This window comes from Falco biarmicus, chromosome 10 (assembly GCF_023638135.1).
Source record: "Falco biarmicus isolate bFalBia1 chromosome 10, bFalBia1.pri, whole genome shotgun sequence".
Classification (NCBI taxonomy): Eukaryota; Metazoa; Chordata; class Aves; order Falconiformes; family Falconidae; genus Falco; species Falco biarmicus.
The window spans coordinates 21680853-21708229 of NC_079297.1; the positions used below are offsets into that span (position 1 = coordinate 21680853).

The 27377-nt window shown below is 39.3% G+C and overlaps 1 protein-coding gene across 7 annotated transcripts in view; it reads left to right on the forward strand.

Annotated features, from left to right (window-relative positions):
* The window catches only part of NAV2 (neuron navigator 2), a 410478-nt gene that overhangs the window by 231114 nt on the left and 151987 nt on the right, over nt 1–27377 (forward strand). For all 7 annotated transcript variants that reach the window (XM_056353345.1, XM_056353346.1, XM_056353339.1 and 4 more), the window contains exons 2-3: nt 16259–16376; nt 23020–23072. In XM_056353345.1, the coding sequence (XP_056209320.1) occupies nt 16259–16376; nt 23020–23072 (171 nt within the window). The remainder of the gene's footprint in view (nt 1–16258; nt 16377–23019; nt 23073–27377) is intronic.

Below are 27377 nucleotides of genomic sequence, written 5' to 3' on the forward strand. Positions count from 1 at the left end.
GGTGGAGGCTGGTCACAGGGATAGTAAGTACTTTTACGAGGTCTGCTACTCTTTGCTGCGCCCATGGAAATATCCGTCTGCTAATCTGATCTTTGGCTTATTTGCTTTTTGAGACAAGCATCTGCAGAGAGTTGGGAAGAGAAAACGTCAGCAGCATGAAGCAGGTGTCCCTGAAACATTTGCAAAGCCCTCCCTTATCCTGATCCCTTACCCGAGCATTGTCACATTGTAGTTCATAAAGAGAAAATGTAAAGGATCATACTAAATAGACATGAGTGTTAAAATACTACAAAGACTAATTCATTTAGATTGTCAGAATACTTTAATGTGCTATTTAATACAAGTTATACTAAAAAAGGAAAAATCTATAATGTAGAAGTACAGAAACGTGCTAAATGCAGTTATATGTAAATGTTTCATTTGAGAGTTGTATTGCTAAGAGCTTATTTTCTGCATTATTGGTTTGCAAAACGCTGGACAAATGTCAGCATATAAAACTGCATAGACTTTGCCCCTTATACAACAGGCAAATGCTAACAGCTTCTCCTTTGGACTGTGGCTTGGCTTTCCTGCTAATGAATTCATGGAGATGGGTTAAGTCCAGTTTAGCTTATCAAACGTCAGCATTATTTCATGCCATGTTTTATACCACGTACGCTCTTGGGGTTTTTAATTTGCTGATTACAATCTCAACATCTAAGATTGCTTGATTTGAAAGTAATCACAATTTCTACCAGTTACTGCCTAAGATAGTTCATAGTCAATAATTATTTCTTAGGTCAACTATGCTGTAGCAGTAGTAAATTTTTGCTTTATGCGCTAATAAGAGGAGCTTTGAGGACTTAATGGCTTACACCAAAGCATGCATCCATCCTTCAAAACCTTTAGGAATTTCTGAACCCTTGCAATGAGATCTGTTTCTTTTGTCGGCACTGTTGTACCAGCTCATCAGTATTCTTTACAGTGTGTGTTGGGAAATGTTAGTTTCTCTGTGCTCTGCAAAACTGTCTCTGCATGACTCTTCTGAATGTGCCTGTGGACTTAAACATGAACATGTTTTTTAAGTGCAGGAAAATAGTCCTTCAGGGGTAGTGTCTGGCATGGTTGTCATCACTGCTATTTAGTGTACCTTTTAAATAGGCATGGCAGAGGATAATTTTCCTGGTAGATGATAGTTTCACCAGAGTAGTAGAAGTATCTAGTGAGCATGTGTTGTGTGCTTCAGCCACTCCTGGTGTTATGGCACTGAACTGAAAGGTTGGTGGCTTCATGAAATGTTGAGAGCACTTAACATAATACTTCTGTATGGATTTGGTTCTTTGTGTCTTCAATGTAATTGTTGCTAAAGCTGATAAGATGTTGATGTGTTTGGAGTTACTTTGTAATTAAATCTGAATACTTTTTTTATGGCCATGGTCACTTTGTGATGACCTTGAGGTCGGAAACTTGAAGATTCCTTATAATGTAACTTTAAAAAAAAAAAAAAAAAGTGTTTGGCCAATCTATTTTTCGCTATATAAATGAAATCAGTGAGAATCTCGTTGAATTTAGATCCTTCTCATGTTTTAAAAATGAAATAATGAAATTGTGCTCTAATTTACTTACAGTTTTTTCTGGAATATTTGGGTCTCCTGGATAGCGTTGGGGCCAGAGTGGATGAATGGAAACTAATTTCTATAAGGATCTATTTTTCCCAACTCCTACTCTAAATATAAATTTGCCCTGTGGAGAGAGCAGCTGCTGCCTTTGTCAGCTCTTATATAGTTCAGTAGGAATTTTTTTCTTTATTGGCTTTTGTGTCAGAATCGCAGTGATAAGGACAAGCACGTGCTCCTTTAATTCATGCCTATAAGTGTCACTCACCTCACTGAGGTCCTTAAGACGATGTCCATGTCCAAGCTGCGATGCAACTGGCCCAGAACCACACACTAATTGTCAGTTGCCTGAATCTATCCTGATTCTCACAGAGTGTGACCAGCTTACATGCTTTGAAATGCATTTGTTGTTTTGCTGAGGCCGCCGTGCCTGTTTTAGTGATAAATGCAATCACAAGTAAAAGCCTAATGCCAAGCAGTCTTGCTCTTCAAGAGTCCAACAGTGATGGCTCAGGAGAAAACCTACAAGAGATATCTGGGAAGTTATTTGTAGAGATAAAAATGGATAATCCATAGCATCCTAGTGATTATGACATGGAACAAACAAAAGTTGCAACAAAAGTGTTGCCAAAGGTGTTAAGAACAACACTGCAAAAATGATAGTACCAGGGACTTAGGCAGTAGGATCACCACTGTTTTTAAAAGAAAAAAAACGAGCTGCCTTTTCCTTTTAGGTTGTTTTAATAGTAGTTTTAGATTTCATTTGCAACTCAATCTTCTGCCTGTGGTTTAGTTAATTTGTGACAATCCCAAGTTTTAGACAGTGCTCTTAGCCTGCCTTTTGAAAAAAATGGCCTGTAACCTAAAATCTCAACATTGTGCTGCAACAGCTATTGCAACTCCGGGTTTTTTCTTTTTTTTTTTTTTGGGGGGGGGACGGGGGACGGGAGCTATTTCTAAAGTTAATGCAGATTGAACTATAGGTGACAAAGAACTGGAGAAAGTAATCCTATAAGTATTGCTTGTGTTTGAGCAGGAAAATAGACAACTAGTCCTGATAGCTCTTTTTTTCCTCTTAGTATTGGTATCTCTGTGGTTAATTTCTGAATTAAATTTTTAGGCTATATGTATGCATGTGCCCTTTTTTTCCCCTTTTTTCTTTCCTTTTTTTTTTTTTTAAACTAGCAGCCTGGTCTTTGTTCCACATTCCTCCAACCCTTGCTCCAGGCAAAACAGAATAACTGATTTTGCTGATGTCCCTAAGCTTTGTTTCTATGCCAGGAGGCTCTGTCCTCCCGAATGATTACCAGTAAATTGCTCTTATTTTATCTGCAGCTAAGCCCTATTCTTATCTGATGTTACTGTAGACCATACTCAGTTTCACCCATAGATGTGCTTTCACCTATCCTGTGTGAACATTCGACCATATCTGTAGCATGGATCAAAGTGAATGTTCTTCTCTGAAGGAAAACTAAGAGTTGACAAAGTAAAAAAAAAAAAAAAAAAGTCAAATGTTTAATATCTATGGTCTCCGGTAAAGTGACCACAATGGATTATTTACAGGGGTTTATTCCCTATAAATTCCCTATTATCAATCTTCTCATTAAACCTGTTACTCAGCTAATTTTAAGAACTTAAGTTTGCTGGAGTAACACTCCTAGGTGTAGCTGTTCAGAAAGAAGCAGGATTTAAATGCAGGATCTCAGCCAGAGAAAGGGATTATGTAGGTGTGCATAAAATTACATAGGAATTTGAGTGATGGAGGCCCCTGGGAGGATAGTCTGCTGTCACTGCCTTGTGCTTCTTGAATTTTCCAGAGTTTGCAGGTCTTTTGATCAAGCTTCTTGCTGCCATATAATTCTTTAAAAAGTATTATTAATAATAATAGAATTTTTTCAACCATCTGCATTTTAAAGAGATGGGTATCTACAGAGATCACAAGGAACTAAAATCATAGCCCTAGCCAGGAAGGTCATGCTGGTTGAGACTTAGCAATTTCCATTAAATATCTGTATGCTAAACCCCTTTGCACTGAAAATAGATTAAATGTACAATTGATCTGCCTCATGACAGTGCTGTTAAAGGACTGTGCTATATATATTTCTGAATAAAGCTTCAGGAGCAGTGCAAAAGTTATTTCCTTTGCTTGAATGAATTTTTCAGGAAGGTGCAGGAGGCCTTTAAGTGGCCGCTAGCTATGCAGGGAGGCTCTCAAGAGGAGATGCCTGAACCTGCTACCCTTGTGGGAATTGTGCTTGTATTTTCATTTCTTGATCAACCATAAAATATTATTTTAAATTATTAATCACTAGCCTGATAAAAATTTTTACTTTACTGGATTTATTTTTTTTCTTGTTTAGAAGGCTGTAGTAGAGGCTCAGTATCAGAAATTTCCGTAAAACCCTACAGCATTGATTTTAATCACTAGATCAATGAAAGCATAGGCTAGTGTCACTTTAGTGAACCTCTCTAATTAGGAGCATAGGATTTGCCATCGCAGATCAGGCCAATGGTCTACTGAGCCTATGAGCCTAGCATCGTGCCTCCAGCAGCGCCCGTGCGGGCTGGCTTGGATGGAAGTAAGCCTCCCCCCTCCCTCCTTCCCCAATAATACATAAGGTCAGTAGGGAGCGAAGCAGCAGAATTTTCCTCTTGTAACGTGCAAAGTGTCATTCTTCATCTCAAAGACAGTGAACTGGGGTCTTTGCCAGCATGTCTGTAAATGGCCTTTAGGGTTAAAAATACTCATCCTTCTGTATTAGCCATAAAATCTAATTATTTACAGAGGTTAGCTGTTTCCTGCTGGAGGGGTATTTCTTACATTCTTCATAAATATACAAATACGTTTTGATTGAAAAGGTATTTCTTTGTGACACAGACCATAGTGGAGGAAGGGGAACTAAGGAGTTTTTACTGTAACCTCTGTACTCTAGAACTTTTTTCTTATATCCCCTTAGCCTGCATCATATGAGGATGCTACACGTCTGAGTTGGATCTGTTGCCAAATGTGCAGCTTTAACCCTTACCAATTGTCTTCTAACTATATAATTGGCATGTGGATCATTATATAGAAAGTGCTCCAAACCCTTTAAATGGAAACAGGAGGAACTAAGCTGAAAGCAGGGTCAGCACAGACAATTTAATTTAGAAAGTTATCAGTCATTGGAAGATTCAGTTAGATTCGTATCTGTGAAACAGATGGCCAACTGCAAGATGATTATATTAGGTTTGTAGCATTTGTGGAAATTAATTCAGCACTTTATTTTTTGTGTGTTTGGAAATAAAGCAACCAATGTTTATGATTTAGTAACTGCTTAGCAGGAACAATTTATGAAGACCACCTTATTCTTTTGTGTAAAATATGGCAAAACACTGGTGAACCCTGGGTATGCAGAAAGTTCATTGCTATAGCCTGATTTCTAGGATGTGTAGCAATATAATAAATGACATCACAACACCAGAAATACTGCCACCTATGGATAAATGCTTGTTAGTATTTCCAAATGCAAGAATTTTATCCTGAGTTCTCATTAGCAAAACATTTAGGGTGAGACACCTGTGTGGGCTGTCCCTTCCCCCCATCTGTGTGTTGATACAAATACATATAGGTATGTATATATATTCCTTCTTCCCTATTGAAGAGTGAGGATCAGGTTTTAAAAATGCTGGAAATCTAGCCCTTGTTTAGGATTTTAAAAAGTATCTGAAGTTTCTGACAATTTGGTTGTTTATTTTGATGGGTACATGGAAGTGATAATCTGGCTCTTAATTGGGATGCTGAAACTTTTTGAGGTTCTTAGTCTTTTTACACGTCTTTGGGATCGACTCTTTGCCACACAAGTTAATGCTCAGCTGTCACAAAGTATTTTTCACTATCTTAAAAATGCAGCTTAAAATAAAAATAGGTCTTTCAAAAGTAGGTCAAACCTAATATTTGTCTAGCCAACTGTCCAACTTCTGACAGTGCCCGAGAGCAGGAGGAATGTTAGAAATAGAAGCATGGGTAGAATATATAGAAGCTTTTTGAAAGATAATTGGCCCCTTCTCAGTCTTACTCTCACCACAAATAATCTTTAGAAACAGTAGAATAAATATGTAATTCTTTAATGACAACTTGAGTACAGTATTCCTGTTCAGAAGAGTTAAACGTTTGCTAACTTGTTGAGACTTGAGTACATGCTTGAAGCAAGTGTGTGGTCAAGTGCTTCCTCATGTTTGGCTCTTGTTTCCTCCTCCATTTGTTCTTTCCATCTCCATATCTTGCATTCACCTTGTTTGGCAGACACCGTGATGATCAGGCGGTTGGCCTTCATAACTCAGTTGCACTGATCTTTTTCATCCATGTCTTGGTTGCATCTTGCTTTATGTCATTTCAAGTGTTTGGGGAGCACTACCTCTCATCAACTTCTGGCAACTTCAGAAGCGTTGCCTCTTAGGATAAATTATGGACACTGACCTAAATTACATGTTTACAGAGTGAGAAAGGCAGTGCAGATGATTTATTGTTTTTTTGAGTGACATTAGGCATCCTATTCATGGGAGTGGAGGATAGTGTGCTGGTGACTTCAGGGTCTTGGTAGGGACACAACCTACCCAGCTCTTGGTTTTGAAGACTTAGTTTTTTCAATCGAGCACTAAGTAGACCCTAAAGGGAAAGCTGTCTTGTCCCTCTTAGCTAAAAGAGGGTTGGTGTTTGGTCTCTTGGGTGAGACAGAGGCCAATTTCTGTGATTCCCTGATCCCCACAGTAAATTGCTTTTGTTTAAAAATTAAGAAAAGTGCTTGCAATGTTTCTGGCGTCACAGTTTGAATCAGGTAACACTCATCTTCACGCATTGCTAGGAGTTGAAATCATTTAGAGCCTTTTGCCTTTGGGATTCATTTTACTTTCAATTGGAGTTACTTCACAACTGTGAACGTTGTTTTGGTGAAGTAAATGGAGCAGAGGAATGAGTCTGTGTTTGAGATGCTACACGGCAAGTCAGGTTTTATTTCCAGCCTTCTTCAGATTGTTAATATCTCTTGGAGTTTTTTTCTTACACTTTCTTTCTCAGAATCCAGTACAGCAGTGATAGTTTGTCTGGTTTCATCCCTCATGTGGCCGTGGCACTCTGCCCAGAGGAGATGATACTGAAACCATACAGCTTTGTGACCCCAGGTGAAAAATACCAATTAAATTATAACAGCTGTTTGGAACAGTCTGACACACCTTTTCCAAATAGAGAAATTAGAAAAGTTTAGAAGACTTATTTGCTGTCACAGGCCAAGTGTGCCAAAATTACATTGAGTTTTGGGACCTGCCTCGTTGAGTATTGCAGTACTGGGTGCTTATAGCAGAAAGCTGTATTTTAAGACTGTAGCTGCCCGAAGTTAGATCTCCCTCCCGTCCCCAGTAGTCAGGGTTTTTGGTGGGGGGAACATGTGCAAACCTCCCCCCTGTCTCACACTCAACGCGGTGCCTGTCTTTGGTGGTAGGGCTGTGGAGTGTTCCTGGGCACATCAGAGACACAGTGCTTAGTGCTGTGTAGGTAAAGCAGCTACTTACGTCTGGGATAGTCACAGTACAGGGTGTTCTCTTCAAACTCCATCAAAGCCCTGCTCACCCCTCACCTCCCCAAAACAAACACACACCTCCGCTGCACTGAGTAGCCTTTGCTGGAGGGGAGAGCTGATGTGGAGACACTGTGGCTACCAACTTATTTACTTTCCATGGACCGGTTAAAAGACCCCTATAGATTTTACTCTGGCAGAAGTGTGCCTTTTGAAAAATTAACAGTTCAAATGTCAGAAGTCAATCCTTCAGCTTGGTGAGAGGGTAAGTGGAGCAGTCGTCGCTTCTCACCTTGTCAACGTTGGTAACGTTATTTTTTTTAATATAAAAAATTTCAAGCAAAGCAGCTTACAAGGGCCAATTCTGTGTATTTTAAAGGAGTCAGCATGGTCAGACCGTGGGATTTAGGGTGACTTGCATGGGAATCTGGATTTTTATGGCACGCAAAATTTTGGATTTCTGTTCAGAGCATAAATCACCACAGACACTGGGAGCATTTAGATGAAGGGGTTGTCTTCTATAGTGGGTAGAAAGTCTTTGGATTTGTGTAAAAACAAACAAAAAAAACCCCAAAACAAACAAACAAGCAAAACAAAAAGCTAACAAAAAAAACCCCAACAACCCCAAAACAGCAACAAAAAACCCAACAAACAAAAATCCCACAATAATTCTGGTAATTCTGTTTTAATGCCTACAGCATCTCATGCAAAACACCTGCCAAACTTTATGCTTGCTGTGAATAGCTTCATTATTTAAGAGTGCATGTGTAAAATATATCGATCCTATTTGGTGTGCACCATTGAAACTGTTACAGAGAATAGTGAGAGAAGCGAGCAGTGGGGCTGTAAGGGGAGAGTGGCAGGAGGGGTGGGAGTTGTAAAATGTGACAGTGTAGAAATCTGAGCGCTGTGCATGCGTGACTTCAGCTAAAATTAACCATCCAAGCTTTGCATGCCAGCGTATATGTCATCATTTAACTGTAGACCCCTTGAGAAGAAAGAGCAAGCTGGACTTGAGCAGCATACATTAATGTTAAATATGCCAATAAGTAGTACAACCTTTCGGGTCCCTGCTCGTGGGAGAAGTAAATTTTCCTGTGACCATTATAAAACAGTAAGCAGCTCTGGGCTCCTTGATAATGGCAGCGGTGCTGTTGAACAGTAACTAACTTCAGTCTCAGAAGTCGTGTTTGGTTTTTTTCTTTTTTCCCTTTCTTCTGCAGCTTGCAGCTTCTTAAGATTTTCTGTGATTTGTCTTCGGAGTAGAAATGTATCACCTTTGCAGATAAGCCCTTTTCTGTTGATATTTGTGTGTGATAGTAGATGTAAATGGGTTTGTTTCATGTATGACAACTGTGATATTTGACAATATTGGTGTGCGCTTTAGGTGACTTTTTAGAAAACGCTGAAAAAAACAGTACGTTTGCCTCCCTTGCTCGCTGAGGTCAGTTAAACTTCATTGGCGTGAGATCAAATCAGTTGATTCACTGTGGCCAGGTATGACTTGGAGTGAGTTTTGCTGATCAGCTCAGCGATCTAAACTCTCTTTCACTTACAGATATGCAAAGGAATTGATGCAGGTGTGAATGTAATCTCATTTCTATTCGGGACTTAAAATGTTTTGCAAGGGGGAACAAGAGTGGCCACCTGCTTGGCTTAGTGTGTGGTTCCAGCTTGAAGGGGATTTGTACGTGGGCAATGTGTATAATGGGAGCATTGAGAGCAGAGCCTGGTGATACAGCACAACTGCTCGCCTTGCTTCACTCTCCGCTGCTGGGAAATGCTGCTTTGGTGGGAAATCCTGACCTCGCTGCCTGTCTGTAACGGGGCTCGGAACCTGTCCTGCTGGCGGGGGGGAATACCTCTCTCCTCCTTTTGTTATATTTAATGTGGTAAAATCTTCAGTAGGGTAAGAGTAAGAAAGGTGCCAGCTAGGCAGTTGAAAGCGTATTATTTGTTTAACACCTACCAAAGCCGCGCTTTGCCCAAGTCAGAGGCAGCAGTGCCTGAAGTGTGGGTAATCCAAGGCTGTATTACTGGGCAGGCTTGCAAGCATGCTCAAATTTACACACATGCTTGGCTGTGTGTGCTGTGAGTCAGGCCATTGCTTTTGAATAGCAGTCATATGCATGAGAATAGGTCTCTCCAGTCGGGAATAAGGCTTTAAAGAGAGAGAAATAAATAGTCCCGGTGGTGTTTGCTTAAATTACCCATTTCTCTATTTAACTTCCAAAGGGTAGTTAATGCAGTAAGCTCCAGTAAAATGTAATATTCAGCAGAATACCTCCCACCAACTGACTAATAATTTAAAGCTGTTCCAACAAACATTTGCACATGCGAGTAGAATAAGTCATGTAGTTTAGTTCCGCTTGACAATAAAAAATAAGCCAAGTTACCTCTGTCTCCCTAAAGAAGTGGGAACCAAGACTTCGGCTGATTACAGCATTCCCAGTAGCCGATAACTGGGAAGTCCCAGAACTTCAGATAATCAGTAGTATTTTATGGGCATCGTATTTGATACTAATTAGTAGCTAATTATTGTGACAGCTATTTTTAGGGGATTGCGAAAGTATGGATTCCTTTCAGGAAGGTCACCTATCTGTCAGGAGGCCACCTGCAATCTGGTCCAACATCACCTGAGACTTGGAGATTCTGGTGGTTTCCTCCCTTTTGGCTGGTGCTGGGCGCCAAGGTGCTGGTAGGATGGAGTAAACTAGTCCCCAGGCTCCCACCCTGACTTTCAGGGTGCTTGGGAGAGAAGACATGTAGCCTAAGGCTGGTGTCTGTGCCCACTGCACCATTCACTGCCTGTCCCATATGTCCACCACTCCCTCCAAGTTGGGGATCACTGGGGACCTGCATGTATCCCTCAGGACAGTGTATTATTGCTTCGTATTCTACTGTGTACTTAACTTTAGCTGTATCCTTAAAGAAAAGGAGCAGACAGAACTCTTTCCTCAAAGCCCACTCATACCTTTTATGTAACACAGAGAAATGTGGGCACACATCAATTCTGTGCCCTGCTTTTTAAGCCTTTTTTATTTTTATTTTTTTTTTCTCTTGCAAGAACTTACATTGGGGAGGAAACCCCCAACAGCCTTTTGGATAGCAGCACAAAGGTGTACTCCTTCTAGAAGAGCCAGTACTGTCTGTTTAGTGGGATTTGTGTCATGGTACAGAAGTATGGGTACGGACTTCCTACAGGATTTAAGAAGCACGTGGGTGCAAGTAAGGCAACAAGTTGTAAGAAATCTCTGAAAAAATGTCTGTGACAAATGCTGTTACACTTTATTTTTATTTTTCTTTTAACCATGTGCCACTTAGTTGTCCTTCTGCCAGTAACCTGGCAAAATATCAGCCATGTTATTGTCAGGGCCATAATCTCTATGCACTTTCAAAATAGCTGTTATCCTTAGTGTGTTTCCTTGGAGCCAGAGGTGCTTCTGAGGGATGAGTTTTTTGGCTGAACCTTTGGTTTCAGCTATTTACCTCTGGGCTTTGCAGTGTGATATCTATTAAGAAGATCATTGTGTTGGAGAGTAGCATGGATCAACATGAGACTGCAATTAACGTTTACCAGTCAAAAATTGTGATTTCATGACACTCTGTGTGTGTAAACCCCATTACGTGGGGTAGCAATGAGTATCTGATGGGCTTTCCTTCCCTCATAGCATTGTAACAACTGCAGGCATTGCCATTAGGATCATCTCAATCTGTTGGGTCTATTTTTAGGTTTCAGGGGGATTTTTTCCCCTGTGAACTTCAGCAGGCAGTGTGGTTTGGTTGGCAGGAACACAGGCGTTGCATTCTAATGGGTGTTCTGATGGAGTTCATCGATGTGACTAACCGTGCTATTCAATCATGAAAAAAGCCTTGCTCTGCTCTAATTATGCTACATGATATCAAAAAGATGCTCTTCAGCTGTTACAAAATTCACCAGATCCTGATTCATGATAATTATTGGAAGAAAACAATCAGTCTCTGATTAGTTAGGAACTGACATGGTGAAGGAGGGAAAGAACAATTTGAAAATATACTTGGACATTTATTATAATCAGATTTATTCTTTTGGTGAAAATGCGTAACAACAGGTTCAGGCATATTTTCTGCTTGTGTAGAAAAGGAGAATTCTTTTCAACTAGTTTTGTGTGAACCCTTTTCATAACAAGCGTACTTTAGAATACCAATGGGGAGGCAAAAAACATTGGGTATGGCTTGCCCTTCCCATTTGGAACTGAATTACATTTAAAGGAGACCCTGGAATACATGATAATACCTGGAACCTTAATCTGGTTGCAGCTCCATGGGTACACTGCGGCTCCTTTATGATCTTTAAAGAGTCTTCCTGGATGCATTGCTCTCATGACTTTATTCATGCTCAGTTTCCTGGGTTTGACTGACTGTGGGAACAGAGGAATATAGTCCTGTAGATGCTGTGTGTGGCCCTATCTGCCAGCAGATCGAGAAGAACCTGAAGACTGCAGCGTGTCTGAGCACCCAGGTATCAGCTTATTGCCTCCAAAAATGGTATCTGGAGAAGGGAATAGTGTGGTTTGAGATGCCAGCTTCAGATTGTTATGGCTAGCTAGGCAAGTTCTAGTTTATTTGCCTTCTGGGTTGATTTTTCCCAGGTTAAAAAGACTGTATAAATTACATTTTAAGTGGACAGAAACGTCAGGGGTTTTGCTTTTTTACTGGGCAGTATGTTCCCCAGCCCTCCCCAAGTGCTTAGTGGTAGCTGTGTGGTCTCGAAGAAAGTACCCATTCTGCAGAAGGCACCTTTTCTGCTGAAGCTAAGGGGCGCAGGGAGAAACACCCCCCCCCTAAATCTCGAAATGCAGTGTTCTTACTCATGGAACACTTAACTGATCATCAGTCCTTTTTCATTCAAAAGCTTTAGAATTTGGGGTTGTTGCGTTTTTGTTTGGGTTGGGTTTTTGGTTTTTTTTGTTTTGTTTTGTTTGGTTTTTTTTTGGTTTTTTTTGCTTAAAGCCTTGCTATTTAGTGCAATAGTGTTTTGGCTGTGACTCACAATGTACTGAATTTTTCCAAAATCATTATTTACCTGTACTGTTCTTAATTCAAACCTGATGGATTGAAGGGGAGTGGGGGAGAGAGTGAAGAAAAAGATCTTTCACATTTGTTTTTAATTTGTTCCTAGATAATTGGATTCCTAAGATCATAGTCTACAGAGGAAAAAAGCTACCAAAAAGCTGAGTCCACGTTTATCAAAACCCAGAATTTAGCCCCGAGTTAAAAATTAAACTGATTGGTCTCAGGCACAAAGACCTGCTTAAAGGTGATAATGCCCAAATCATGTTGTTTTGTTAAGTAACATAATGAAGCTGCTTCCAGTGATTTTCATACTGTGGGAAATCACTGAATGTTTTTTAAAGCCCATGCTGGAATATATAATAAGGCATTATCTGTTTGCTTGTAGTGGATCGAATATTTCATATTGCAAGGTTTGGGGGTTTTTAACTAGATAATTGTTTCGGTAATTTTCATGTGAATTTTCAAATGTGTGACTTGAACCCATTTGCTGAAAATACCTAAGGAACACTCAAAATTCACGTGCGTAGATAGGCATATATGAATGGAAAGTTTCTCAGCAGTGTTTTCCTAGTTCTTTTATTGTTTTCCCAATTATTTGCCTAGTTTTGAACGTTTGAAAACACTGTGTGCTTTGAAACACTTCTAATGTGTCTAGAAATAGCAACCATTGTACACTTGTATTTTTTTCACTTGTTTGTATGGAAAAGGAAAAGAAACATTAGGAATCATATTTGTGTAGTACATTACAAAGACTTGCAACAAACAGTTTTAGAAAACATCCTGGAAAGTTTCCATAATTAGCTTAATATATGCCATAAAAATGAGCAGTGACCATGAAGATCTCCTACAATAAGCCTGGATAATACTGTATGCGTAAGATTGCTTCAGGGCTTGTAAATATATAGCCCAGTCAGTTTAAAAAATATCTTTTTGCATGTTACGCGTATTGCAAAATAATATAGTATGATAAAGTTTTTAAGAGCAGCACAGATTCCTTATACCTGAATTTTCCTGCAAAAGGCATCCCTAATCAACTAGTTGAATGAAATGATATTCCACCCCCCCTAAATACCCCAGAAACAAATATTTTCTCCATACTGGCATGCATTATTGATGCATTTAATGGAATATTTTATGAGCATGAAAACTACTTGCAAACACAGGAATTCACTTCAGCACAGCAAGTAGGCATGACAGGAATAATTTGCCGACAGAGGGAGTTTCTTTATGTGTAATTGGAGACAGTGATTCAGACAGTGGGTATTTGGGGGTGTTTCAAGTTGTCTCCTTTACCAGGAGGATTTGTTAAGGGGGGTAGGGATTTCTTTGATGCAATTTATTTGCAGGGTATAGATGTAAGATCTAGCGTTCCTGGATGCAGCAGGAATTAGTGCAGTAGGAAATGTCAACAAAATAGCAGTTTTGTCATGCCAGTCACGCATTATCATGCTGTTGTTTAACTTAAAAAATCAATCCAGCTAGCTCTCAGGGTCTTGATGATGCTGTATTTCAGACTCTGCCAGGAGGGGTCTGCTCTGCCTATTCTCTGGCCTTGGGGTGTCTCAACTCTAGGGCTGATCCCAGCACATGTTTGATTGCATGATGAGCTCCACCATGGAAATGAGCCAGGCTGGAACTGATGCATCAAAGTATTATCCTACATTTGCTGGAAGTCCTTCTGTGATAAATCAGGACTTTCATCATAGCCCTCCCATTAAAAGAAACATAGGTATTGTATTTGATATGTTGCTGGTCAGCTAAAGCACAGTAATGGTGTAGGGGTGCGTGTGGACCCTTGTGCTGGTGAAGTAGTTTTCAACCTGTTTCCCGATCTGTCTTTACTTGTAGATAAGCTACAACCATGTGGCAGAAAAATAGGTGAAGTCAACCTTAGTTCCTTGAAGTTGTTGGATCTTTAAAACTATTTTCCTGTTATGGAAAATGTTTTCTTGTAAAGAGCTAAGGAACACAATGTCTGGTTTGTGCAAAGTGTGGGGGATTTTTTTCCCTTTTCTTTTTTTCAGCCAGCTAGGGAAATCACTCGTGTACTCAGCATTTATTTCATTGAGATGTTTGTCATTGAGATGTTTTTCAGCTCTGTTTTTCTTCACGGAGGTGTTCCAGCATGTTTTTCTGTCCAAGTCTGTGACGTTGTTGGCATAGGAAATGCACATCCTGCTGCTCTGAAGATGAAATTAGAGGATAAATGATGGAAAATAGGGACATATGTTTCAGGTTATAAGTGACTTGTTCATTGCTGCTACCAGTAGTGTTCTACAGGTTTAAAAAAACAAAACAAAACAAAAACCAAATGATGAAGACTTTGTAACTGAAATCACTCTAGTCAAAATATCTGTTCTTCATTTTCATATTAACATTGAATCAGCGAGTGCAAGAGGAGCATGAAGTTACAATCCTATTATTTCCAGGTTCCTCTGTCTTGTGTAGCAAATACTTGACTCTTAGACTTGGCAGTTGGCTTTTGACTCCCACAGAGGAGGACATAAGCCTTGCATTTTCAATGTGATGCTGAGGATGCTGCTGGGATTAGTAGCCATGGCTATGCTCGGTGATACTAGTAATGTAAAGTATCCACGCTGATATACAATGATGGGGGGGGTTGCATAGCTCGGGAGAGCGGTAGTGGAGGGGGAATGGCTCTAAACCCATATTTTGTTCCAACATTGTGTTGTCAGCAGAGAAAATCCGATTTTAATGGCCATGGTTTACATCTGCTTCCTTAAGGCTGGGGTTAGGAATCTTCATAGCTGGTGATCACAGCCCCGAGGGCTAGGGCCCTTCTCCTTGGCCTCTCCCCATCTGTAGATGTGAAGGAAAACAGCAGTTCCTGGGCAATGCACAGGGAGAGCTTTCCCTGGGCTCCTGGGGACTGATCCCTCCAGGTCAGTGATTCACCCGCTAGTGCGAGGCATTTGTCACCAGCATAGCGCTTGAATTTAAAAACTACAAAAACCCCCACAAGCCAGTACATGGTGGTTTATAGGGGCGGAGGATTGGCATGTGTTATGCTCTAGAAAACGCGTTGAATCTACTGCTGCTTACTAACAGACTGAGTTGGGATGAGTGTATTTCTAATATGCTAGACACTCTTAAGAGCAGGGATGAACCTTAATATATTTCTGTGTATGTAGAAGGTAAAATCCTGATATTTAGTTGGTTTTACTTTATTTTTTGGAATATATATAGATCATATAAAAAAACTTCCCATAGATTTTGTTCTATATGAAGAACAAGAAATACTACTTAATTCATAAGCAGAAATTCCTAATCAAGTATTTTTTCCTTCGTTTTGATAACATAGCGTAAAAAGGTTTTACAAGTTTCCTGGTGATCTTTGATAAGTTGTGCTAGCATGTAGTGAGCAATACTTAAGGCAAATTCAAGAGGGATTTTGACTGCTTCGTTGGCTTAGTTTTCAGATAATAGTTTTAAAATAAATCCCAATGGTTAGAAGTTTGCGTGAGAGATTAAAATCAACTTAATAGACCTGTTTAACCTGTGAATGGGATTCATTAAATCAGTAGATTTTTAAGACCTTTAAAAGGCTTGTTGATTAATATAACAAAGGAGTTTCCTGAAAATGAAATTACTATATGGCTAATATCTACCAGAAGTGGTTCTTGGAAAAGAATCTTTAAAATTTCTCAATAGCAAATATAAAAAAGAAATGTCAAAGGGGGGAGAAGTGCAAAAAAATAGTTGAGTGGAGAATGAAATCTCATCCACACACTTGTTAGTGCCGTAGAATATTTAGCTGTCCACCCAGTGATCCAGTCAAGCTGTATCATGTTCAGGAGTTTACTATCATCTTCTGCAAGCTTTGATGTCAGATTTCTGAATAGGAAAAGCCATGCTATTGTAAGCTGAATACTTGATCTGCACAATGCCTTGAATTTTAATATTGTTGACTTGTTTCAAAGAGCAAAAAAGCAGTGATCTTAAATCAGCCTCCCGGATACTGAGAGAAACAAAGAAGTCACATTTTTAAGGTTGATGTTATGACTAACAGTTTATTTTTGTGTATCTTTGTCCTAACAGATTTATACGGATTGGGCTAATCACTATCTGGCAAAATCTGGTCACAAGAGATTGATAAAGGATCTGCAGCAAGATGTGACTGATGGAGTCTTATTAGCTGAAATAATCCAGGTTGTAGGTGAGTGACTTTCTGGTTTTGTACCGGGTATCCACCAACTCCCTTAGAAACTCACTGTCTTTTATCTCCTGTATAAACACAGGAGGGGAAATCCATCAAACTGCATGGAATTATGTAGTTTATTTTCCTTTAGGGACTTCACTAATTAATTAACTAAAGCCTTGTTTTAAAGCATATTGGAAAAATATTTGATGTTGCTGAAAAGATCTCCTGACATAGCAATATTGCTCCGCACAGCTGGATGTCAAAAAAGCAACTGATGAGGGATTTTTATTTTTTTTTCCTGCTGGGATTCACTGTGTCTATTTCTGATACCTTTGGGGGTTTGGTCTGAACATAATTCACAGTGATACTGACCTGCTGTGTTCAACCTCCTGTCTCCAGCTGGATTTAGAAAATCCATATAAGCAGCCAGGAAAGGAGGAGGAGTATAATTTTTGTGTGGCAGAAAAAAATACCTTTCATAATGAGTTTTCAAATGAGGAAAATAATTTGTCATTAGGACAAATCTGAAATATAGGCAGGGTTCTACAAAGCCTGTAGTTCTCTCAGTTTGCGCCGTTTGTAGATAATGAAGGTTCTGAACCATTTTCTCCATTAGTCCCATGTAAAGCCACATACTGTCCCTCTTCCCTTCGGCCTGGATCCTTCATTAGTTCCTTCAGAGGCTCATCCATCTGGTACTTGGGATGCCACAAAACACATGCATGAGCCAATGGAGATTGATGGAATCGGAAAGCCTGCTAATGAGAATTAGGACAACTATTATTAGAAGCGAACTGACAGATTTGAGATGCAAATTAAGAAGACGGCAGTGAAGTAACAAGACATCAGTGCATGCATATTTATATGTGTTTGAGATGCTAGTTCCTTGATTTAAGGTACAAATCTGCAAGCACTCCTCATCCTCAGATGAAATTGTGAGGCATCATTCCAATGACTCTGCTAGCACACTGGAATACATCAAAAAAGATTTTGTTTGTGTTGTAGAGCAATGTTATATCTCACTAGTATTCTGGAGACCTGCCGTGCAGCTACAGATGTATAAAAACAGGCTGTGAATTGATTGTGTGTTGACAGGTATTCACCATGAACAATGCTTCATCTTATAGCTGTTTCCTTTAATTGGGAAAAATTTTGTAAACCTAGGAAAAGTGCACAAAAGGAATCAACACCTAATAACATCTAGCTGCCCTGCATTAACACTGTTGTAGAAAAGTTTTGCGTGAGAATGTGCATGTAAGAATACCACCATCAAAATGTGAACCCAGTTCTATCAAATATTTCAATGTAGCTGTTTGAGTATAGACTTGTGAAAACTCTTACAAAATTGACGTCACTCCCTCTAAAATACACAGAAATAATATTGCTTCCTCTATTTTGCTTTGGCTCACCTTTGCATTTCTTTTCAGCCATTCTTAGAGCTGCCTTTTGGCTAATATTTAAGATTAGGTCTGTTAGCTTTCAAGAGTTGAAGTAAAAGGTAAAGGATTTAATTTTCTGAGAATGTTTTCCAGGTGAAAGGAAGTTCATATTTAAACATTCTCAGCTTAATCCTCCAAATTAACAGTGAAGAAAGTAATTTGTATCTGCTGTGCATGGCCTTAGGCATGCTGCATCTCATTGTCACAAAGATGGCGGTAACTTTCACACCTAGAAGCAGCTGTAACTGTAGCCTACAGAATACAAGCTTTTTTCCTAACAAACAAGACTGCATACTGAGAAAGCTTCCATATGCAGCGCAGGAGGGGTTTTTCTTTTTTATGTTGTGGTGTGCTATGTGGAAAAGCAGCCATGAAGATCCTTCCTCCTTTTTGTCGTGTGCCTGGAGTATCTGGAGGTTATCCAAAGTCATCAAAATTGATTCAGGTTTTATTATTAGTGACACAGTTTTTCTTGTGTTCACCATCTGAGATTTAAATCACAGCTGTTGAATCTTGAAATACTATTTAATATCCAAAGCTGGAAAAAGAATGAATGTGTTTATTATTTTTTAATGAAGACTCGCTAGGAGTTAATGATTATACAGAGACGGTGCTTGCAGTCCTTTCTGCTTACGTTTCTTAAGTGAAATAGTTAAATATTTTAATATTATTAATAACTATAGGTAGTTCTTTTACCTTAGGATCCAAACAAGGAGCAATTCTAAAAAGACATGAAACTGAGTATCACTGCACTCGACTTCATAGGAAATAATCTTCAGGCTTTAAAACTGCTAATGATGATATGGAAGCATTATATGATGACAGGTTTTTTTTCTATTTGCAAGTCTATTGAAATGCATTAATAGTATTCTTGTTTATTTCAGTTCAAAATTTATGAGTCTATAAAAGAATACATAAGTAATATGCTGTACTAATGCCATATAAACATAGTAGTAGCCATATTTAAATTCAGGAATGCAGATACATTGGGTCTGTGCATGTCCTGAAATTGGTTGTATATCAAATTGTTTGTTGTTCCCTGTAAGAACGTTCAATTTTCAAGACTTAGAATCGATGCTAAAATAAAACTTACTAAACTTCAACCCAGTCCAATAGGAGTTTTCCTGCTGATGCTTAGGATATTTTATGGAATATTTTAATTGACTAGATAAAACCGAAGTCAGATCAGATACAAAAGCTGTGGCTTTATACATAGCTTTTGTCTGCTTTCATGAAAATTGTGTTACTACGTTTGCAGGGAAAGGCTACAGGCTTATGTTTCAAACCAGAACCTTGGGATCAAGCCTAGCAGTACTCTCTAGTGATAACTCTTACCATATTTTGAGTGGGACATTACCCAGAGGTTCATTTTACTAATATTTGAGTGGCTGTACAGTTAAAAGCTGCAGGTGAAAGTTCCTACGCAAATGTAGGAATTTTATTGAACAGTATTCATTCATATGTTCAAGAAAAGTCATCCCTTTTCCAAGGGTATGCCTAAAGTACAGAGTAATGCAGAACAGCTGCTAAGGTTGTAACAGAAGGCTTAATTCATTATTATGAAGAGCATGGACTTACTCTTTTGGATGGTTAAACCATCCATCCATAGCCAATTTTATTTGGTATAATGCTTAATGAAATGCTTTTGATTTGTTCTGATTATAATTTTTCATGCACTCGACGGAATGTCGTTTGCTGAAGATTTTTCCCACCAGGAATGCGTAGCTGTACCTATATAAACAGGACACTGATGGCTGATGGGCCAGTAGTTTTAAAGTATTCTGTGCAACTTTTTGTGCTAAAGGTTCCTTTTCATTTGTGTTTTCATATAATTTGCCTTGCAGTTTCATAATATACATCCTGTCAAAATAAATAAACCCAAATATTCTTTTTAAGTACCATTTTCCAATCCTTGGTTCAGATCCAGCTAAAGAAAGCTCAATGTCATTTGTTGCTGCTTTCATTGAACAGCACAGCTGGTTTCTTCTGTCTCCTTAGTACACCCCTCAGTCTGTACAAATGGGAAAAGTTTGCAAACTCTTTAAAGCATTTGAACGAAATTCACTGTATTCACAGTGAAGGGAAAAAAAAAAAGTGACGATGGAATTTGTGTGGACTCGCTGTCAGTTTAGGGAAAATCTCCAGCATTTCACATTTCTTTGGTTGTGTATTTACATCTTGCTTAAGGCTGAGAAAGCCGTGAGAGCTTTTATGATTGCCAGTGACTTCCAGTTTATGCTAAATGATGCAGTATTCCTATGTGGCAAATAGAACCGGTAGCTGTGAGCTGCTGTTTACCTCAGGCAGAAATCCGTGCTTGTGCAGCTGTGAGATGGGACACATTCCCAAGATCCCCTATGTTCAGTGACTTGTGCTGGGAGCTGGACCATCATGCTGCCTATGGGCACACCGCATCCTTGCCTCATTCACTGCTGGCTCTTGCCAATCATCTCCGCAAGATGGGCAGCCGACCTCCTGCCTGCTGGAAGCACTGTTGCCTGGAGCTAGGTGGAAGGGTGGAAGATAGGGTCCAGCTTATGGCCAAGGAATGGGAGCATCAAAACAATTGCCTGGTGAATTAGGAGATTCCTGCAAAGTGACAAATATGCCTGGGGGCCACTTGGATCCATCTTCCCAGCCTAGGCTGAACTGCCGAAGTCTTGCCCTCCTGGGCTTAATGGAGAGGTGTGAGTTACAGTTCAGCCCCACTGCCAGCCCTTCTGGTTGCTTTTTATTCCACCTGCTCTTCATTGCTCTTGCACCAGCAGGGAGGGGTTGATAATTGCATTAATCTAGTGAAAGGACTAACTAAGGGCCATAGGTGAGTTGACAGTGGATTAGAAGGTGAAAAGGTAGGGCATAAACTTACCCATGGAAAGGTGATTTTTTTTGTTTGCCCAGGAGTAAGCAGAAACAGCACCTGATGGAGCAGAAACTCCAGTTCTTGTTACTTCTCTGATTCCCACCAACTATTTCTGGTCATCTGCATCCTAAATCACCTGTGATAGAGAAGGTCAACAGCATGAAAGGAAGTGATGAGTCACTGGAAACTGATGAAGAATCATCATCTGGGGGGAAAAAAACCCTCCAGGTTCACAGGTGGGAGGGAAGGTTGCCTTGCTTTGACCTAGCTTTGGAGAGGAAGTAAAAACAACTGTCTAAAAACAACAACAAAAAGGTGGAGCCCAGAAAATGCAGAAGACTGATAGTAATGAAATAAGCTGCAAATCAGTTGATCAGAAGAGTACAAGGATAGCTGATGAAATCTTGTAAGTTGATAAAAAGGCACAAGGGCAAAAGGAATGATTTCTAGGTGAGAATGGTAATATAACCGCAGTGTAAAAAAGCAAGAGGATAAAGAGGTAACATCCCAAACAGCTGGTGTGTTGGATGTAAATTTCTCCTGACAGAAAAATTTAAGGTGGCTTACATCTTCATTCACCGTTTATTTTCCCCTGTTACAGAAGGCTGTATTAGTTAGTTTAGAGGGTTTATAGGATTAACCTTTAGTGTACAGCTGTAGAACCAAGCTTGTACTCCAAGCCTGTAGCAATACCCACAAAATATCAGTGTTGAGTAAATATTTTGATTTTACATTTGCATAGTAAAAAAAACCAACCCAAACCCCCCCAAAACCAAAACAACTCAGAAAAAGTCAAACACTGTATTGCAGCAGAATTTTGGAAACAAGTCACTAACAGTTAAGGCAGTTTCAGGTAGGTGAGTCTAGGTAGTTAGTGTGCAAAAGCGTAAAAGAGCCGGGTAATACTATTATAAAAATTATGGTTTGCTAGCACTGGTTTTAAAGGCATCATGTAATGTTTTGGAAGTTCTGGAGGACTAGGGAAAAACCTGCTCTTTTTGAAGGAAGGTAAACAAAATGACTTGGGTTGTTAGAGATATCTCTGTTTGTGTCCCCCGAACAACAGAAAGCTCAGAAGTTCACTAGTTCTTTCAAGTAGTAATTATGAATGGTGCAAATTTGTAGGGATATAGCTATCAGTTTTTTAAATTACTATAAATATAGTTGATAAAGATATTGGATGATACTAAACTGAGAGATGATAAATATTAAAAGCATAGGATTTGTAAATGGGATTTAAATAAATTATTTTTGTTTCAGTATGACCAAATCTGAGATGACGTTCCTGGAAGAACTTGGTGCTCTCTGTGTGTAGAGGCTGATAGGCCACTCTGGGAACAGTACGGTGGATTTAGCTGCAATCTTTTTCAAATTAACATCAGTTCTTAAGTGCATTCCTGGTGTATAAAGGTGTACTGTGATACTTCTGTGTGTACAAAGGGGCATACCAGGCAAGAGGGAAGTTATCTTACTTCTTTGTAATTTTTATGACTGTTGTTGGAATAGTATGCCAAATTTGACACTCATAAACGAGGACAGACATGAAATGAGATGGGAATTCTGACTGATGTTGGGAGTATGTGAGACTGGTAAAAATACAGTTTTAAATATAAGAATCAATGGGAGGTGAATCATTTTGGTTTATCAGATGGGATGTGGACGCATACCTCTATTACAGTGAAAAACTGTGGGAACCTGAACTTTGATTATAACTGGTTTTTGAGCCTAGCACTAGCACACCTCGGGGTCCAAGACTGAAACATGAAACAGAGCAAAGGCGCTAAGGCAGACATTTAACTACCGCAGCAACTTGGGACTTTAAAGATTGAAGCGGTATCTTTTTCTGCAAGTAGGGTTGCATGTAAGCCAACGGCAAGATGCTTGTAAAGTAGTCTTGTGGTTTGTGATTTAAAACAAACAAACAAAAAAAAATGGACTTATTGATAAAGAATTTCCCATCTAGATTAAAAACTTGTATTCACTGTACGAGCAACTCCACTGACGTGCACTTGCGTAGCATTTGCTTTTCTACCCAGCATTGCTGCAGCTTCCAGTGTTTATATCTTTTTTGTAGTTTAAAGGCGTTATCCGTCACTGTGTAAGATGATGTCGGAGCAGTTGTTTTCTGCCCCCAGCTGTCTCTAGAGGCATGACACACCAGAAAACTCCAGCTGCTTTTTTTTTTTTTTTTTTTATTGATGGGTCTCAGTGTTTCACATATTCACTTTGACTGGACAACTACAATCTGAAACCCCTTTATTTAGCTAGCAGCAAGTGCTGTGAAAATTACTGAAATTAACAACTTCAGTATAGTTTTTTGCTTAATTTCCTCTTTCTTTTTTTTTCTTCTTTTCAGCAAATGAAAAGATTGAGGACATAAATGGCTGCCCAAAAAATAGGTCTCAGATGGTAAGTAGTAAAGTCTTCTGTTGGTTGTGTGTAGGTGGTTGAGAACTGAGTGAGAGTATGTGACTTCGATGTCTGAGACATCTAGTAACAATTTTTAATTAGTTTTTCACAGTAGTGAGAACAAAGGTATAATCTGAAGAACATTAATATTACAGTTCTTGCCCTGTTGTACTTCCCAGTAGTTGAATTAGGCCTTATAATTTATCACATACTTAAACAATATTATTCTTACATTGGTACTTTTATATTTCTGAAATAACACATAGTTAAACAGGAATGTATAAAAATAAAATCTTGTTCTTTTATATAGACAGCAGTATTAAAAATACAGAATTACATATTTAATTTGAAGTTGGATTGAGAGTTCCTATAGCCTTTGAAAAGAAAATAAATGAGCAAAATGCACTAACTGAAAAAATCTGAAATTGTAAACCTCAAGACGGTTTATGTATGCAACTTGGGTTTAACTGGTAAGGTTTAATTTGCAAAAAAAGCTGGTTTATATCTTGCTTGTATATAATATTTAAAAAAAGTTTTAAATTTAAAAATGAATGTAAAATTAAAGGCATATAGTATCTCAAGAGTACATCTGGTATGAGTGTTGCTGAAGCTAAAATTATAGGCAGAACTTTACTAAGAACATAAATAATAAGAAACTGATTATTCAAATGCATCTTAGGAGAGGAGCATTTAAATTCTATGATACTTTAAAAGGTTATTTCCTTCTGTATCTTGAGAAAAAACTCGTTTTAGAATATAAACTCTTAAATCTCTCCTTTGCATTGCAAATGCTCGCTTTGGGATACGTTAAGTTGTTTTAATGTTTGTCATTTTTATGACTCTGTTCCCAGCTGCCCCTGCCTCCACAATGGCAACCTGTGCACCACCACTCCCATAATTAAATGAAAGATTAAAGGTTGGATGAGAGTTTGCTATCTTACATCAGAAACTGCACTGCATCCTGTTGTTCTGTTTTGGGTTTTTGTTGGTTTTTGGAAGTTACCAATCTTGCTTAAACCCACAGAGCAAGCACTCTGTAAAAATAAAGCCATCTAAAAGATTTGCCATTGCTACTTCATACTACTTTGAAGCAATTGGTTGCTATTCTTGCTGTACCCACAGCAGCTGTCTAGAGTATAAATAATTGAGGAAATTTTGACAATTACACTTGTGGAACGTTAAATTATAGTATCATAAGAACCGAATTTCAGGACTGGAGTCTATAACAAATTCCAGGACATTGTAACTAAGTCACTTGAAGTCATTATTCTCAATGAAGGAACAAGCGCAGTTCTGTTGGACAGTCAGGTGCACGTTGTAGCTTGCTTCTAGAAGTCAGATCTGTTTATAGGCAGAGGTATGCAGGGGGCATGTGCTGGGTCAGGAGTTGTGAACAGTGCTGGAAAGAAGTGTTTGCTCTGCGCTGTCTCCTCTGATGTTATTCCAGCCACTCATTTGGGAGGGTGGACTGAGCAGCACTGTGTCCCCTGCTCATGAGACCTAGTGCATCAGTCATAGCTAGGGACACCAAGTGGTTTTCCTCACATGAGAAAAGCCAGGATTACGCTTATGGCTTGCATTTATTAAGTGCATGTGCTTAGAGCTCTTTATCATCTTACAGTAAAGATACTATGGCAAAAACGTAAGTATCTTCATAGAGGCGGTGATCATGCAATTGCTTGCAGTGTTTAAGGAGACAACCCTTTTGCAGATCTTTTGTGTTCTAGGAAGAATGTGCGTGTTACAGTCTTTATTTAGATACAGCAGCCTTCATCCCTTGCATTTCAATGCACTTTCCTCTGGAGAATGCTTGTGAGCTATATTAAGCGGGTGGGAGCTGGTGTTTGTGTCTGGTACTTCTGGTTCAGAAAGGCAGCAGAGGCTATCCAGTCAGTTCAAACACTCAATCAGGTGATGTCTAGTCTTATTTTTTCAAATTAATCTTTCAGGTACAGGTATCCATATCTGTATTGTTTTGTCTGTAAGGTGGGCACCGCAAATGAAGAGGGTTGGGGGGGGGGGGGGGAACCAAACCAAAACCAACACAAAAAGACAGTATAAATGAAGATTTAATTTTGCTTATGAAATAGAAATATAACAGAAGCCTCCTACTATCATCTTTTCCCCTGTGGGCAGTTTTCTCCTTTGTAGGCTCAGGATGCCATGGGCAGACACACGCGTGAGCTGAATTGTGAAGAGCCAGCTCATGTCCAGCCAGATGTATCAGCTTAGAAAGCTGCAGCAAATTGGTATCCTCCAAGCCCATTGAAGGGGGTGTGAAAGCAACTATACATGCTTCCATGTGGCGCAGGCCTAGGCCAGTAAAGCCTGCCAAACCCTAGTGAGCTCAACCCAGAGCCAGATTGGGTTGCTTTGCATTGTTGTTCCCATTGCTACAGTGTTGGAAAGCATCATACAAATTTGCCCAAATTGAGCGTTAGGGACAGCTTGGGTCTGTCAGGCTCAAAGCCAGCGCTAATAAGCCTTGTCAAATCAAGTTCAGTACTGCAGAACCATTTGGGACCATCAGTGCTTATCGACCTAGTCCCAGTGCCAGAAATGGCATGACAAGGACCCCCGCTGGCTTTATGAAAAATCAGTTAGGTGAGAACCTATCGGCCATCGTCATCTTGTCTGGGTTTCTCTGCTGTGGGGAGGATCCCTGTCTTCCTCTGCTCCAGATAAGAGTTGGCTGGCTTTCATATAATTTATTATAGACTATTCTATATCTTGTTCTCTGCGTAAGACCCGTTTCAGGAGTTTCTTTTCCAAATCTCTCTATTTTTATTCTGTAGATACTCCTCTAAACAAAAGCCTGTAATTGTGATGATTAATTCCAGCTGGCATGCAGAAAATCCTGTGGTTAAATAGAGGATGTAGTGTTACGGAGCACAGGCTCTGGGACCAGGAACGTTTGGAGACCATCACCACAACTGCATTTCAGTTTTTAGGATGAAGGCCCAGATAATATTGGCGTAGTTCTTTATAACTGGGCAAAAGAGAGTAACATAAGACCAATTTCCTCTCCTACATGCTTCTTAAAAAAAAAAAAAAAAAAAAAAGCCCGAGGTCAATAAACTCGAGTAGGGCTATCTCTGCTAATTTTTTGTTTGGTTATAGAAAAGAGATATTTTTTTTTTCTTTTTTTCAATTTGCCTTTTGTTTTGGGGGTGATATTCTGCAGGATGCTGAATGTTGAGCTCTACTCTGGACTATATAGAAGGTATTGTTTAATACCTGCCCTTGTAGATTATTCTTACTGATGTGGGTGCCTTTACAAGTGCTGAACGTGACCTATTGTAAAAGGGTTCACATCACTTATATTAGTAAAATGACACAGTAAACAAAAAATAGAGTACTTAAGTGCATTGTTATAGGCTATACGTTATATATCAAGTCTGACTGTAATGGCAGCCTATACAAATTCTGCTTTGTAGGGGCTGTGTTCTGTCTGTGAGGAAATATGTTGTGTAAAATGCTCACAGGTTCTGAAGGACGTTTCCCAGTGACGTTTTAGCACAGTGTGATAGCTTAGCGTTTTATTACCTTCTATATTAATATAGCCTTTTTGTATAGCATGGCAAGGAGGGAGAGAGAGGGAGGTTGTCACCACCTATGATGTGATCATAGCAGATGAGATGTCATAACAGATGAGATAATGGTAAAATTTAGATTATATTAAAAAAAAAAAAGGCGAAGAAGAAGGTGTTTGAAAGATCAGAGCGTTAAAGTAGAGAGCCCCTGGAAGTGAAGGAAAGAGAAGCTCCATATCAGCTAGACTAGAAGTGACTGGGGGGAGAGAGACAAGTAAAGAAAAATAATTTTGAAAATGTGGACATGAAAATAAAGAAGAGAGGGCTTATACTTGCCAGTGAAGGGGTATGTTGGCAGACATGAGCAACTATTGAAGCGTAACTGAAGATGGGACTGGAAGAGGCAATAAAAGAAGTAGCAGCAAAGTGTCTTATAGAAGAGGTAGAGGGGATTTTGCCCCTTGAATGTAAAGGTAAGAAATACTGAATGTGACCTTGGAAAGAGATAGGACATGTCCCTATATATATGAGAAAGAAGTATGAGAAGAGGCTAATGAGAAAACAAATTTATTTTTTCCAAGGTTCAAAATAAAATGAAAAAAATCATCATAGATTGTGATGCTATAGAAGAGCTGGAGTGTTAAGTGTGAAAGTCTGAGAAGTGATGGTATGTTACCCTTGTTACTGAAGTGTGAAGGAGTAGGGTGGCAGCAAAGCTGTCAGTGCTGGAGGGAAGGGGATGGGGGAATCTGTAGGTGGATACACCAGACTC